Source organism: Panthera onca, chromosome A2 (genome assembly GCF_046562875.1).
Source record: "Panthera onca isolate mPanOnc1 chromosome A2, mPanOnc1 haplotype 2, whole genome shotgun sequence".
Taxonomy (NCBI): Eukaryota; Metazoa; Chordata; class Mammalia; order Carnivora; family Felidae; genus Panthera; species Panthera onca.
The window spans coordinates 107,423,883-107,441,732 of NC_138340.1; the positions used below are offsets into that span (position 1 = coordinate 107,423,883).

General features: G+C 36.7%; 1 protein-coding gene across 12 annotated transcripts in view; it reads right to left on the minus strand.

Moving 5' to 3' along the window:
• Window positions 1-17,850, minus strand: part of DGKB (diacylglycerol kinase beta) — a 725,288-nt gene that overhangs the window by 407,751 nt on the left and 299,687 nt on the right. For all 12 annotated transcript variants that reach the window (XM_060632583.3, XM_060632585.3, XM_060632581.3 and 9 more), the window contains one exon: window positions 16,367-16,527. In XM_060632583.3, the coding sequence (XP_060488566.1) occupies window positions 16,367-16,527 (161 nt within the window). The remainder of the gene's footprint in view (window positions 1-16,366; window positions 16,528-17,850) is intronic.

The following is a 17,850-nucleotide window of genomic DNA, read 5'->3' on the forward strand; positions in this document are numbered from 1 at the left end:
CAACTAAAAGACATAGGGTATCAGAATGGATAAAAAAACAAGACCCATCTATTTGCTGTCTACAAGAGACTCATTTTAGATCTGAGGACACCTTTAGATTGAGAGTGAGGGGATGGAGAACTATTTATCATGCTCCTGGAAGCCAAAAGAAAGCTGGAGTAGCCATACTTATATCAGACAAACTAGACTTTAAATTAAAGGCTGTAACAAGAGATGAAGAAGGGCATTATATAATAATCACAGGGTCTATCCACCAGGAAGAGCTAACTATTATAAATGTCTATGCGCCAAATACCCGAGCCCCCAGATATATAAAACAATTACTCATAAACATAAGCAACCTCATTGATAAGAATGTGCTCATTGCAGGGGACTTTAACACCCCACTTACAGAAATGGATAGATCATCTAGACACACAGTCAATAAAGAAACAAGGGCCCTGAATGATACATTGGATCAGATGGACTTGACAGATATATTTAGAACTCTGCATCCCAAAGCAACAGAATATACTTTCTTCTCGAGTGCACATGGAACATTCTCCAAGATAGATCATATACTGGGTCACAAAACAGCCCTTCATAAGTTTACAAGAATTGAAATTATACCATGCATACTTTCAGACCACAATGCTATGAAGCTTGAAATCAACCACAGGAAAAAGTCTGGAAAAACCTCCAAAAGCATGGAGGTTAAAGAATACCCTACTAACGAATGAGTGGGTCAACCAGGCAATTAGAGAAGAAATTAAAACATATATGGAAACAAACGAAAATGAAAATACAACAATCCAAACGCTCTGGGATGCAGCGAAGGCAGTCCTGAGAGGAAAATACATTGCAATCCAGGCCTATCTCAAGAAACAAGAAAAATCCCAAATACAAAATCTAACAGCACACCTAAAGGAAATCGAAGCAGAACAGCAAAGGCAGCCTAAACCCAGCAGAAGAAGAGAAATCATAAAGATCAGAGCAGAAATAAACAATATAGAATCTAAAAAAACTGTAGAGCAGATCAACGAAACCAAGAGTTGGTTTTTTGAAAAAATAAACAAAATTGACAAACCTCTAGCCAGGCTTCTCAAAAAGAAAAGGGAGATGACCCAAATAGATAAAATCATGAATGAAAATGGAATGATTACAACCAATCCCTCAGAGATACAAACAATTATCAGGGAATACTATGAAAAATTATATGCCAGCAAATTGGACAACCTGGAAGAAATGGACAAATTTCTAAACACCCACACTCTTCCAAAACTCAATCGGGAGGAAATAGAAAGCTTGAACAGACCCATAACCAGCGAAGAAATTGAATCGGTTATCAAAAATCTCCCAACAAATAAGAGTCCAGGACCAGATGGCTTCCCAGGGGAGTTCTACCAGATATTTAAAGCAGAGATAATACCTATCCTTCTCAAGCTATTCCAAGAAATAGAAAGGGAAGGAAAACTTCCAGACTCATTCTATGAAGCCAGTATTACTTTGATTCCTAAACCAGACAGAGACCCAGTAAAAAAAGAGAACTACAGGCCAATATCCCTGATGAATATGGATGCAAAAATTCTTAATAAGATACTAGCAAATCGAATTCAACAGCATATAAAAAGAATTATTCACCATGATCAAGAGGGATTCATTCCTGGGATGCAGGGCTGGTTCAACATTCGCAAATCGATCAACGTGATACATCACATTAACAAAAAAAAAGAGAAGAACCATATGATCCTGTCAATCGATGCAGAAAAGGCCTTTGACAAAATCCAGCACCCTTTCTTAATAAAAACCCTTGAGAAAGTCGGGATAGAAGGAACATACTTAAAGATCATAAAGGCCATTTATGAAAAGCCCACAGCTAACATCATCCTCAACGGGGAAAAACTGAGAGCTTTTTCCCTGAGATCAGGAACACGACAGGGATGCCCACTGTCACTGCTGCTGTTTAATATAGTGCTGGAAGTTCTAGCATCAGCTATCAGACAACAAAAGGAAATCAAAGGCATCAAAATTGGCAAAGATGAAGTCAAGCTTTCGCTTTTTGCAGATGACATGATATTATACATGGAAAATCCGATAGACTCCACCAAAAGTCTGCTAGAACTGATACATGAATTCAGCAAAGTTGCAGGATACAAAATCAACGTGCAGAAATCAGTTGCATTCTTATACACTAACAATGAAGCAACAGAAAGACAAATGAAGAAACTGATCCCATTCACAATTGCACCAAGAAGCATAAAATACCTAGGAATAAATCTAACCAAAGATGTAAAAGATCTGTATGCTGAAAACTATAGAAAGCTTATGCAGGTAATTGAAGAAGATATAAAGAAATGGAAAGACATTCCCTGCTCATGGATTGGAAGAATAAATATTGTCAAAATGTCAATACTACCCAAAGCTATCTACACATTCAATGCAATCCCTATCAGAATTGCACCAGCATTCTTCTCGAAACTAGAACAAGCAATCCTAAAATTCATATGGAACCACAAAAGGCCCCGAATAGCCAAAGTAATTTTGAAGAAGAAGACCAAAGCAGGAGGCATCACAATCCCAGACTTTAGCCTCTACTACAAAGCTGTCATCATCAAGACAGCATGGTATTGGCACAAAAACAGACACATAGACCAATAGAATAGAATAGAAACCCCAGAACGAGACCCACAAACGTATGGCCAACTCATCTTTGACAAAGCAGGAAAGAACATCCAATGGAAAAAAGACAGTCTATTTAACAAATGGTGCTGGGAGAACTGGACAGCAACATGCAGAAGGTTGAAACTAGACCACTTTCTCACACCATTCACAAAAATAAACTCAAAATGGATAAAGGACCTGAATGTGAGACAGGAAACCATCAAAACCTTAGAGGAGAAAGCAGGAAAAGACCTCTCTGACCTCAGCCGTAGCAATCTCTTACTCGGCACATCCCCAAAGGCAAGGGAATTAAAAGCAAAAGTGAATTACTGGGACCTTATGAAGATAAAAAGCTTCTGCACAGCAAAGGAAACAACCAACAAAACTAAAAGGCAACCAATGGAATGGGAAAAGATATTTGCAAATGACACATCGGACAAAGGGCTAGTATCCAAAATCTATAAAGAGCTCATCAAACTCCACACCCGAAAAACAAATAACCCAGTGAAGAAATGGGCAGAAAACATGAATAGACACTTCTCTAAAGAAGACATCCGGATGGCCAACAGGCACATGAAAAGATGTTCAACGTCGCTCCTTATCAGGGAAATACAAATCAAAACCACACTCAGATACCACCTCACGCCAGTCAGAGTGGCCAAAATGAAGAAATCAGGAGACTATAGATGCTGGAGAGGATGTGGAGAAACAGGAACCCTCTTGCACTGTTGGTGGGAATGCAAATTGGTGCAGCCGCTCTGGAAAGCAGTGTGGAGGTTCCTCAGAAAATTAAAAATAGACCTACCCTATGACCCAGCAATAGCACTGCTAGGAATTTATCCAAGGGATACAGGAGTACTGATGCATAGGGGCACCTGTACCCCAATGTTTATAGCGGCACTCTCAACAATAGCCAAATTATGGAAAGAGCCTAAATGTCCATCAACTGATGAATGGATAAAGAAATTGTGGTTTATATACAAAATGGAATACTACGTGGCAATGAGAAAAAATGAAATATGGCCTTTTGTAGCAACATGGATGGAACTGGAGAGTGTGATGCTAAGTGAAATAAGCCATACAGAGAAAGACAGATACCATATGGTTTCACTCTTATGTGGATCCTGAGAAACATAACAGAAACCCATGGGGGAGGGGAAGGAAAAAAAAAAAAAAAAAGAGGTTAGAGTGGGAGAGAGCCAAAGCATTAGAGACTGTTAAAAACTGAGAACAAACTGAGGGTTGATGGGGGGTGGGAGGGAGGGCAGGTGGGAGGGAGGGCAGGGTGGGTGATGGGTATTGAGGAGGGCACCTTTTGGGATGAGCACTGGGTGTTGTATGGAAACCAATTTGACAGTAAATTTCATATATTAAAAAATAAAATAAAAAAAAAAATAAAGTAAAAAAAAAAATAAAAAAAAATAAAAACATTTAAATACATTTGAATAATCCTGTGAAATTTTAAAGATTACCCATTGTTCCACAATATTTTTGAATTATATTAAGAAGATAAAGTTTCATTTCCCTTTCCATACCTCCACACTCCAGAGGTTAATATTGTGAACATATATATACTCTTTCATAAGTTCTTAGACCTAGAGCTATATAAAACCATTCATATTTTATCACCATCATCATTCCCAATATTTATTACGCACCAGTGCTACATGTTGCTTTAAGAGCTTCTTAAGAAAGTTTCTATATTATCCCCATTCACAAAATAATAGAAGAAACAGTGCTTATTTATGGGCAATTTGCTTTTGCGATTGAACATTATAATTTTGGGACCTCTTTTCCTGTTGTGTATCACTTAAAAACTGATAGACTTGTAGGCTGTTCACAATTTTATGTCATTAAACATAACCAATGCAGCTTAGGCTTCTCTATTATTTATTTCTGTAAAATGGATTCTAAGAAATGGGATTGATGGGTCAAAAGTTATTCACATTAAAAATTTTTTTAAGAGCGTTTATTTTGAGAGAGACAGAGACAGTGAGAGTGGTGAGGTGCAGAGACAGAGGGAGAGAGAGAATCTCAAGCCAGCTTCTGGCTGCCAGTGCAGAGCCAGATGTGGAGCTTGAACTCATGAAACCGTGAGATCATGATCTGAGCTTAACTGAGCCACCCAGACATCCCAAAAGTTATTCACATTTAAAATTTTAACAAATGAAATCAAATTATTCTCCAAAAGACTATTTAAATTTAAAGATCACACAATTACAAATGTCCTTATTTTTGTCCATACTTACTGACCTTAGACAGATATTATCAATCTTGGTGAATTTGAATAGTCTGAAAGACAAAATATGATATCTACTGCATAATGCTGCATTTCCTTGTAAACTAACAGTATTTGGAATCTTTTCATATGGTTATTGATTATAATTCTTATAGTCTTAGTCCATTTTCCTATTAGATGCTTATTTTTATTAAGAATTACTATTTTTGTTTATTAACCCCACATTTATTACTTGTGCTGAAATTATTTTTGACTTTTAACTGTTAATGAACTTTAACATTAAAAAAAAATTTATTTTAACATTTACCTGTTTTTGAGAGACCAAGAGAGACAGCACGAACAGGGGAAGGGTAGAGAGAGAAGGAGACACAGAATCTGAAGCAGGCTCCAGGCTCTGATCTGAACATGCTGTTAGCACAGAGACAAACGTGAGGCTCAAACCCACGAACTGTGAGATCATGACATGAACCAAAGTCAGATGCTTAACCAACTGAGCCACCCAGGCGCCCCTTAACATTTTTTTTAATAAAAGGTTATGAAAAGTAATTGTAATTTCCTTTCACTTGACGGACTCTAAGTTTCCTGTTTGCCTGAGACAGGTTTCTCCTATCCTAAGCAATATACTTGCATATTTTCTTCTAATATATTTTTAATCTATTACATCAATTTGCATTTTAAATCTATTTGATGTATATTTCACAAGGATCTGAATGGGAATATAAATTTATTTTCATTCAAATTAGTAACCAATTCTGTAACTTAATTTACTATGCATTTCAATCTTACCCAATTATCTGAAAATTCAACACTAAACAAATATTAAATCCCCTGCAATGGAGTAATGTAATTATTTTGGTCTAATTTTATATTCCATTCTATTCATCTGTTTTTGTGCTACCATATTTTAGTTACAGTAACTTAGTAGTATTTTCTACATAGCAAGGAAATTGACCATTATAGGACATTATTTTTAAAAATTATAAAAGAGAATATTTCCAATTATAAATTACCATTTATCAAAATAACTACTAGATCTTATAAGAATTCTCAGTAGCAATAGACTAAAGGTATAAAATAATTTGAGGACACTTGATTTCTTAATAATATTAAATAGTCCCATGTAGGAACATGAAATGACTTATTATTAAGGTCCTATTTCATAACTTTGTATAAAATTAGTTTTCTCCATATAGGCTGGATATCTTTCTCATATTTAAAATTTTTTTTAATATTTATTTATTTTTGAGAGAAAGAGAGAGCTTAAGAAGGGGAGGAACAGAGAAAGAGGGAGACACAGAATCCGAGTGGTCTCCACGCTCTGAGCTGTCAGCACAGAGCTTGACGCGGGGCTGGAACTCCAAACTTTGAGATCATGACCTGAGCTGAAGTCGGATGCTTAACCGACTGAGCCACCCAGGTGCCCCTGGGTATCTTTCGTATTAAATGTAAACTTTGGTATTTTATCGTTTTCTGATACTGTTAATTAAATTATATATATTAATATATTAACTGGTAATTTCATAAAGGAAAGCTAGATGGTCATTTTTTATACATTTATCTAGTATTTGGCACCTTATATTCATTTACTGTTTAGCTTATGCAAAATTTACTACAGGTCATGATATAACTTTCAAATAATGTTGTCTCTTACTGAAATTTTCAATATTTATGACTTACTTAAATTTGTTACCATTATATTACCTTACTTTTCTAAAAGTATTAAGTAGTGATAGAAAAATCCCTGTATTCTTCCTAATATTTTGAATGCTTTTAATATGCCATTATTAATATGATATTAACTATGCATTTGTAGAAAAGGTTTTACATATTTTCAATAGTTTTTAATTTTGAAAAATGGCAAACCTTTTTTTTTTTTCTTTTTAATGTTTGTTTATTTTTGAACTAGAGAGAGCTTGAGCAGGGAAGGGACAGAGAGACAGAGACAGAGACAGAGAGAGAGAGAGAGAGAGAGTCAGAAGATCTGAAATGGGTTCTGCATGGACAGCAGAGAGCCCCATGTGGGGCTCAGGTAATGGCCTCAGCCAAAGTCAGAGCCTTAAGGGACTGAGACACCCAGGTGCCCAAACCTGTTTGTTTGTTTGTTTTTTTAATCATTACACTAATATTTACCACTATGGCTTTCTTAAAACTTTACCTGGTCAACAGATTTTAGTCCTTAAATATAATACTTAAATTTATTTGCTAATTATATTGTTTGAAACTGTAGCATTTATATTCCTATGTGTATTTTCTTTTTGGGGTCGTTCATGAGGTAATGATATTGACATTTGCAAGCTATGCAAAATGAATGGGAAAACATTCCATTTGAATCTATATTCTGAAATAACTTCTAATATATAAGAATTATTTGTGCTGTGAAAGACCATCTTACATGACACCATAACTACCAAACTAGTTTTCTCACTACATGCTATTTTTTCATCTTTGTTATATGCTTAGAGCAGTGGTTCTCAAAGCATGATCCTAGAAAAGCCATACTGGAATCACCTGGAAACTTGTTAGAACCATAAATTTGGGTGCCCCATCTCAGACCTAATGAAAGAGAAAGGATATAAGGATCATCAAACTGGAGTTCAACATGCCCTTCAGGTGATTATAATATATACTTAAATTTGAGAACTACTGGCTTAGATTTACTACTCCCTCCTCTTAAGCAAATTTCAGCTACTTATTTTAGAATGCAAAATATTCCGTTTCTTCCATATGATAAAGTTTAATGACATAAACATGCAAACCACATACTTTTGTAATTAAATATTTTCCATAGCTGTAGTTATAGCCTTAAACTAATTATGCTGCATATTTAATTTCTGTTAATGTATATATACATATATACACATATGTATAATATATATAATATATAATATAAATAATATTATATAATATATATAATATATTATAATATATATATATTTATATATATATATATTTATATATATATATATATAAATATATATATATATATATATATTCTTGGAGAGGAACATCACCAAGATGGCAGAATAAGAGTTTTCGGCTATAATCCCCCTCAAAGAGCCATAAAAGTGACCACTCACAGATCACATTACCTTTGTGGGAGTCAGAGGGTCCAGCGAAGCTCTGGCACACCACTGGAGCAAAAGATCCGACAACAGATGCAAGGTGGAGGGCAAGAACACTCTCACTTCACCTGCGACGCCCCTTCCCAAGGTGGCGCAGCTCACTGACAAAGGCAATGACCCTCAGCTGGAGATTTCTCTCACGGAAGACCCTGAGTGTTGTTGAGTGCGCATCTTCCTAAACTTTGCTACTTTGCTGCACACTGCCGGACAGAACACTTTTTTTTTTTTTTTTTTTTTTTTTTTGCCTCACCCAGAATATTGAGGGCATCATCACAGCTGAGTGGTAAGGAGAGGCTGGGAGCAGGCAGCAGACGCGAGGACTCACGGCCAAAAAGGTTTCGAACTCAACAGCGGATGATGGAACCTTCAAACCACGAACTGCATCAGGCCTGCCCACAGCACCTTGTTAAAACCCCACTGCCCCACGGCCACCCGCCCTGCCTAGACTACCCCCACATCCCCGACCGAGAACAGGCCCCAGAGCGCGCCCCGCCCCGGAGCGCACCCTTGTGAGTGGGAGGGCAAGCTTGGCCGCCTGCTTCTGAGCATGTGCAGACTGCCGGGTCAACTCTGCAGGATTGCAGGCAGGCCGGGAAACTTCAGCTTTCCCGAGCACTGCTCTGGAGAAAACACACAGGAGCCTCTCAACACCCACCCAGGCTTTGAGGATGGAGAGAAATCATCCATTCTTAAAAATTTACCCCTCCCCCCATGTCCCCGTCCCAAGATGTGGGGAAGAGGTGCATCTACAGAAAAGCTCTGGGACAGTTTCAGACTCCCTAACTGAGCTGACTGAAGCCAGTGAGTAGGGAGTTGGAGTTGAATGCTTCTTCAAGTGCAGTCTGTGGATTTGAAAGCAGCGCTGTTATCTGGTTCCAGTGATCTGGGAGTGGTCCTGCCTGCTCAAGACCCTTAGCAGTGATCTGGGAGTGGTCCTGCCTGCTCAGAAACCCACAGGGGTCATGCTCATCCCGTTCGTGCTCCCACCAGCAAGCTTGCCAACATCCCTCCGACTGCGGATACTGAAGCAGTCCGGTAATTCACCTCCAGCGCTGATCAGCCACTACTTTTTAGTAAACCTGCTCGTTTGTATTGCCACATTATGAGCTTTACACTTACCAAGAATCATTTTTGTTGTTTCCAACACTGTTTATACCAATTTTAGTTTTTATTATAATTACTAATTTAATTTCATACTATATAAAATAAAAATATGATTACAGACAAAATTTTTTGTTTTATATCGAAACGAAGATCTGATATAAATGCAATGCTGAAACTGCTATAGAATTTTATCTTTTTTGCTATAGAATTACCTATAAGGAAAATCATTATAGAAGATTTAAGGATTGTAAAAATCTAGAAGGGTTTTATACTCAGATTGCATCCTAAGTGTCTTTTGAGTTTTTATTCCACTTAACAGAAACTGCAAATGGAAATCATTAGATGGTTTATTACGGAATGTGATTTACACAAGACTGACTTTGTAGAACCTCAGATCCACATTCGAACAAATGGTATTAGATGGGCCTATAAGGGAAGATTGACCAATTCTATTGTATTGATAAGTTAGGTTAAAATATTCAAAATTCTGTGTATCATTTTTATGACACTTCATCTTTCGGTTAATATGTAGCTGTCACTCCTGGCAGAAGCACTCCTGTTGCACATATTGGACTACTTAACTTCCTCATTATAAGCATTCAATCATTTCATGGCCCCTCTTGAAAGGCAAACACCACACCTGGCTTCCAAGATTCTTCAAGATATGGAAGTGGCAACATGGCAACAACCTTTTTTTTTTTTTTTTTTTTTTTTTTTTTTTGCCATATGTCTCCACCTTCTCTATGTTCCAAGCTCATGGACTGGAACACATCAAATGTTTTCTTACCTCAATTTCTTTACATAGAGTTACACCTGCTTGCCCTGCTCTGTCCATCTCTTTAGTGACCAGTCCATTTTTGTACTCCTCAGATCTTTGCCTTAAATACATCTTCTTTTCTAGGCTTTCCCTGACCATCAGATCTAAAATTCCTTATTCTAGCTCATGATAACTTTAGTTTCCGTTCATTGAATTTATAACAATTTCCAAAAAATTTTGTACTTGTGGATTTGTTTTTTAATGATTCTACCATTAAACTCTAAGCTCTGATAATGACTTGATCTGTTTAACTCGTTCCTAGAACACTAAGGCCTGGCCAAAAATGAGGGGGACTTAGTTTTGTTTGTTTATTAAACAAATGGATGAAGAATCAACTATGAGGACAAAATCAATGGCATATGTGAATCTGGTGGTATGGAAAGTTTTCTTCCTGCAATTATCGAGATTATCTATAGTTATTTTCAAGTGTAAAGTAAGAGTGAAAGGTGACACATACCAGTTGTTTTTCATTAATTTCTATATCTGTGCCTCTAATGTGATTGTTCAGCTTTTCATGACAATTCTCTCGCCTTACTATAATGTACGCTTAGTGATCACATAGATTCCTTCTATCTTGTTCACTGCCATTCCTCAAACAGTATCTGGCACACAGTAAGTGCTATATAATTATGCTTTTATTGAAGGACCACCACTGGACAACAATATCTATTTTTAGAGTTAATTATGATTTCAGGATTATTTCCAGTTGTTCTGGCTAAAATTGAAAAGCATTACGCAGAAGGAATTAGCAGAAATGGGCTGGTTATTTACCCATTTCCCTTTTCTTCCTGCACAGAAAGAATTCCTTCTGCAGCTTCCTTAAAATTAGGTGCAGCAAATGATTCAGATAGGGACAGTGGTTTTGAGTGAAACATTTTCCAAGCCTGGCCCATAAAAGCCCTCCTTTCAAAAGTCCTCTATTTTCTTGAGCCTGGGCCACTGAGTGACCAAGTGGACTAGAACCTCTCTCCAAATGTTAACCCATGCTGTCTGCTAGGTGACGGAACTGATTCTTTTTTTTTTTTTTTTTTTTTAATGTTTATTTATCTTTGAGAGACAGAGAGAGACAGAGCATGAGTGGGGGAGGAGCAGAGAGAGAGGCACAGGATCCAAAGCAGGCTCCAGACTCTGAGCTGTCAGCACAGAGCCCGATGCGGGGCTCAAACCCACAAACCGTGAGATCCTGACCTAAGCCGAAGTTGGACACCTAACCAACTGAGCCACCCAGGCACGCCAAGGGAAGAACTAATTCTTAGTTGTTGTCAGACCACTGTTATTCTGGGGTTGTTTGTGCCAGTACTCAACCCACTCTGACTAATACAAGGGGTATTCCACAGTGCATATGAAGATGATATTTATATATTTCTGACCATCACAGGTTTTTCTAAAAGTTTGAAGCAAGTTCTACATAAAGTATAAAACGCTTATGGCCAGCCAATGAAGGGCAATACGTGAAATCCTGAAAACTCTACTGATAATACAGTCAAACTTTGAGATCTCCTTGTAACTAGGAGGCATAAAGTTCTAAGAGATAGTTTCCAGTACAAATTGTATGCCATCTTCATGTGTCCCATGCTGGTGATATCAAAAAGCTGAAATCCCCGCCCCCCATCCTTTCAATATTCCAACTGGTCTGCTTCTTATATATTCAGGAATAGCTTGAGATAGATCATTCATTTCATTTTATTGTTTTTTGGATCCACTGAGACAGGAGAATACAAATTGCTAAGTAGAAGGTGGCCTTGCTGAGGGACAGCCAAAGCTTGAACTCTGCTCTGATTCCGATCCTGAGTGTTGAGCCTTTGGCTTGCTGGGGCAGAAGCAAATATTTCAGGGAGGGATTTTCTCCTTTCTTCCTACCCCGCCTTCCCATGTTTTACTCACTGAAAGAGGCTCCAAGTCAAACGGACAAAGACCCTTCTAAAGTGACCTCACTCAAAATCCACCTTGTTTAGTTAGTTCTGTTCTACTTCAAAATCACAAATATATTTGATATATTCTTTTATTAGGTCCTAAACTTGGCATTTCAAATTTAGTACTTAAATACATCTAGCAATTACCTATGTAATGTGAGGTAGACTTCTAACAAAATTTTCTTTCCTTAGGAAGCTAATTTTTGAACATTAAGTGATTTGCAATCTGAACTATACAATCTGTCATTTCGCCAATGAGTCTTTGTGCCATGTCTATACTGAGTGTCATTATATGTCCCTCTACCTCTCTGATTCATCCATCTTTTCATTTCACAGCACCATTCTATTATCATTTCCAGGCCACTTGCAGTATGTCTAATTTGGTCAAACAGTTCTCCATCTTTTCTTTGTATTGAAATTGACTTACTTTGGGATATATAGTTTAAAATAGGTTTTTCGAATTTGTCATAAATCCAGCGCTAATCTTCATTAGTTACAGATAAATGTATAAATTAATTTGCATATTATATTAAGCTATCTCATCTAAGAATAGGAAATGTCTCTGTTCTTTTTTTTTTTTTAAGTTTTTTTTAATTTATTTTTGAGACAGAGTGAGACAGAGCATGAACGGGGGAGGGTCAGAGAGAGAGGGAGACACAGAATCGGAAGCAGGCTCCAGGCTCTGAGCCATCAGCCCAGAGCCCGACGCGGGGCTCGAACTCACGGACCGCGAGATCGTGACCTGAGCCGAAGTCGGACGCTTAACCGACTGAGCCACCCAGGCGCCCCGAAATGTCTCTGTTCTGATCCCTCATGTCTTTGTAGAGAGTTTTAATATTTTCTATACATAGGTCTTGTATATACTTTATTAATTATTAGATGTTTTCTGTTTTTTTACTGCTGTTTTTGTAAATTCATTGATTATTACTGATATAATGGAGTATTAGTGAATATATATATTAGAGAGAGAGAAAAAAAAGATGAGTGGGGGAGAGGGGCAGGAGGAGAGAAAGAGAGAGAGTGAGAGACAGTGAGAGAGAGAGGGAAGAGAGAGAGAGAGAGAGAGAGAGAGAGAGAGAGAGAGAGAGAGAATATCTTAAACAGGCTCCACTCAGCAGGGGGCCTGGCACAGGCCTACAACCTACAACCCTGGGATCATGACCTGAGCCAAAATCAACAGTTGGATGCTCAACCGACTAAGCCACGCAGACAGCTTATACTTTGAATATTTAAGTTGGTTTTCAGTTTGGCAACTTTGCTACTTTCCCATATTTAGTTCTAATATATTTTCAATTGGGATATTACATTTTGTGTTTATGGATTTTTTTATTTGTTTGTTTTTCTGGTCTTTTTCATTCTACATTGTTTATTTGTAATTCTCTCCACTGTAATTTTATAAAATCGGTTTTGCAATAGAACTGATTAATTCTTTTCAATTATCCAGTATTTTGTTGTGCCAGCATTCTACATATATATTTTTCCTGTTGTTGTTAATCTTTGCTATATTTCCCATCTTATTTTTATTAGTTTCCTTTCTCATTTCTTTGGGTTTTAGCTATTTCTCCTTTCCCAGCACCTTGAGTTTTGTATTTAATATGTCTGTTTCTGGATACCAGGGTTTCTCAACCTCAGCACTACTGACATTTTGAGCTATGTAATTCTTTCTTGTGTGTCTGGGGGCTTGTTTTGTGCACTGGGAGTGCTTAGCAGCATTCCTAGCCTCTACCCACTAGCTGCCAATAGCCATCCCCTCTCATTCATGACAATCAAATGTGTGTGCAAACATTGCCAAGTGTCTCCTGTGGTGGGAAAAAATTATATGCTTTTGAGGGCCACTGGAAACTGACCAAAAGCATATAAAAACTGAGAAGTGTTTATCCAAGAAAAACTACTTAAGCTCAGATAAGAGCAGTGGCAATCGGTCATGATTCAGCTTTGGAATACTCCCTTATCCTCCAGCTCCATCAGTGTTCTACTTCTAAAGTGTGAGCAAGCCATGAAAGCAAGCAACTTTACTGGCAGGGGAACTGATTGGATTTGGAGTGGAAGATAGAAAAACTCCATGACCCAGAGAGTTATCTAAAACAAGAGTAATCTCAGTAGCAAGTGGGTAAGGAAGGCCAGTGTCCCAGCTGGCTTGAGTTTGCAAAACTGATTAAGGCAAACAACTAAGGAGCCAGCTAACAGGAAATTCAACAGGAGACCTGAGGAATGAGATAGCCATAATGGGCCTTGATTGGCTGTCTGAAAGGCTATATGCACGTGCAAGGCTGCAAACATGTTCAGAAAAGACCAAAAAGAGCCCTAGTTGACTATACATCCTTGACTAGTGAGAATTTTTATGCATGGGCAAAAGAGACAGAAGTAGGGATGGCAGATATTAAAAGCTGAAGTAGGATTAAAAATTGCCTGAAGTGTATGTGTGTTCCTCAGCGAACACACAGATCCAATGGCAAAGGGGTGAAGATTTATTGCCACAAACTTACTGAGCACAAACTCTGATCAATCATGCTGACACAGAGGTGATCTCCAGGAAGCCAGGATTAAAATAAACACAAGAATTAAAAAAAGAAAACAAAACAAAACTGAGTCATCAGCAGCCATACACCATACACCACAGGAGAGAAATGCTCCGCATGGTAAGTGTGGGCAAGTCACTAAACAAACACAGGAACAACTATAACCACTGTGAGCAGATCCAAATCCAAACTTACTACAATAAATTGTATATAATATCCAGTTACCAGCAAAAAATTAGAAGACATGCAGAGGAAGAGCAAAATGTGGCACATGTTTTGGGAAAAATAGTCTTGGATGTGGTCAAGATGTTATTAAATTCTCTGATGAGCACCAGATATTGAACTTAGCAGAAAATGACTTCACAACAGCTATTTTAAACATGTCAAAGGAACTAAAGTAAACTATATTTAAAGAATAAAGGAAAGCATAACAACAATGACTCTTCAAATAAAAAATACCAATTAGAAATGGAGAAATTATAAAAGGAGAAACAAATGGAAATTCTGGAGTTAAAAACTACATTAACCAAAACAAACAAAAAATACACTTAAGGAACTCAAGAGAATGGCATTATTCATAACATCCAAAGAATCAAAACAATCTAAATGCCTCTCAACTGGGGAATGACTAAACAATATGTGGCATGCCCACACAATGGGATACTACTCAGCAATAAAATGGAATACAGTATTCATGCAGTTCATATGGGTGAACTTCAAAGATATTGTGTGAAGTGAAACAAGCCAGATGCAAAGGACTACATATTGTACGATTTCTTTTATATGAAATATCTATATACAGAAAAATTAGTTGTTTAGAGTTAGGGGAAGAAGCCAGAATTGACTACAAATGGGCATGAAGCTTCTTGTTTAGGTAATGAAAATCTTGTAAAATTGGATGAATTTAGTAAAATCATAGTTCACTTAAAATGTGTGAATTAGGTTGTGTGTAAGTTACATGCCCATAAAACTGTTAAAAACATTATTATGCATACTTCATATCAAATATAAGTAGGACTTTTTGGATCAGATGCATTACACTTTTGTTGCAAATAATAATAGTGTAATAGTATTAATAATGATTGTATATTTACCTTTCATTATGTACCATTGTTTGAGGCTCTTTAAATGTATAACGACATTATTTGTAACAATGAGAGTACAGATAAATAAATAGACACTCAGAAAAAATATCGCTAAAGGAACCTTGCTCAGGTAGCTTAACTTCCTAAATTCACAGATTCAATCAATGAATTCTATAATCTACGAGAGCAGTGTGTGTGGGTGCTTGTGTGTGTGTGTGTGTGTGTGTGTGTGTGTGTGTGCAGGCACATGAGACAGTATGTAGCATGACATGAGATTAATATTAAACAGTGTATGTTAAATGAAATGTAATGTACATAATATATCTTAAGAATTAATAATTACCAAGTAACATACATGTATGTATAAAATCACTATTAAAAATATTAATTCCTTAGGGATTAGAATTACAATGATATTTTACTTTCCATCTAAGATTTTTCAAGAAATTAGGTAAAAAGTTAGCCTTTTGACGTTTTAACCACTTGAGAATGATAGTAGCATTTTTCTTAGACTTCAGACCTAAGCGTAAAAACCTAATAGGTTATAATATTTTGATACATATCTCAAAGTAAGATAAAATTTGATGCATCATCTTCACATTTTAACTGTGGAGCTTCAGTCTATATTCAAAAACATAACTATCTTACAAACCATTCTACCCTTTATTTTAGTAACCCAAATAGTCAAATCAAATGGGGAAAAAAAAAAGTTTCTTTCCTTTGTTTAACACATGAAAAATTTATCTATTGCTGATTCTTTGACTTTGAATAAATTCGTAAGTTTTATTATAGCCCATTAAAAGAGGTGTTTTGCTGACACAGAGATAAAATAAATTATTTATAATCAGTAAATCTTCACAGTGTAAGAGTTTATACACAGTGGTTATTCCAGACTGGTAAAAAAGAACATTTAACGCAAAATCTTACCACGCCAATGGAAAAGTAATTATTGATGATACTGTAAGGCACTGGGTCTCCCTTCTCATCTTTGTCATTAGGTATGACTTCAAACTTCCACCTGTCCAACATGATTTCTGTGCTGTTTTCAATGTCTTTTAGGATTTTCATCAGATTCTCACCTTCATAACCTAATGAAACAAAAATTATCTTGAGAAAAAAAAAATAACCAAATAACAAAAGCTGTGTTTATGTGTGTCTGAGTGTGTGCATGTGGATACATCACTCTAAAGCTAAACAATGCATTTTAAAGCAAAGTCTAATACAAGATGAAGAATTAACTGTAATCGTTCAGCTCATAAAAATATTTTACCTTTAGCTTTAATTTGCAACTCACATTCCTCTCCTAGGGTGCCAATTCTCAGTATAGTCCAAGAACAAATGAATATCTCCACTGCTTATCCCCTCAAACCTATATCATTGAATTCAGAATGAAATTAATGCCTGCTTTAACTCTCTTTCAGACAGGCAACAGCCTTGACCCAGTTGCTGAAGTAAAAATCCTGGATGCAATTTTAGACTTGACCCTTTACAATCCTCCTTTATCTTCACACTTTGCTCTCTACTGATATGGAACAACTTTCAGTTTAAGTAGAAGAAGGTCCTTCTCTTTCTCATTTTGTGCACTATATTGCCTTATTCTATATACCCAGAGTACCCTTTTCTTTTGGTTGCCTTGCTTCTGCTTCCTTTGCAGGTTTTATATTTGATAGCGCTTCTTTCCAGAGGCCACCCTCCCAAAATAAATGGCTTCTATACAGTGCCACAGCACACAGCTCTCCAAACTAGTGGCACCTTAGAACCACTACATTGCATTATAGTTATTTGCATTGTTCTCACTGCAAGTGTCCTTTACCAGGGCTTCCCGGGAGCAGATGCTCAACAAGTCTTGTTTTAATGAGTCTACTGCAGATAGTCAACATGGCGTGAAACTACAATTATTGCTTACTATGATATTTTCTCTTAAATGTATTTGTATCTATATAACCTTATAGTTCAGACATCCTAATCCCAGTTGTGTAATTTAATATTTGCTGTTAACCTCCCTAAATAGCGTCCTCCTCCTAAGTAAAAACTTAGATTTATTGTGAGAATTAAATGAGAAAATGCATACAAGGTCTTAGTATATGAGGCATAAGAATAGGAATTTCTCAACTGTATAATACTACTAATGATAATAGAATTAGAAATATTGTATTAAGTTAAATGATATCTCCCTCTCTAACTCTGCACACACATACACACACACATTCTTGAGAGTATATTTTGAATTGAAACAAGATTTTCATAGATTTTCTGTGTCCAACTTTGGTCTATATTTTAATAATGTATTCATTGAACAAGTAACTGCCTGAGGCTATGAGGCCTGATCAGAGGTGTTCGCACATATAACATTGGAATTAATTGGATTAAAAGAAAGAAGAATAGGCACTGTAATATGCCAATATTCTTTA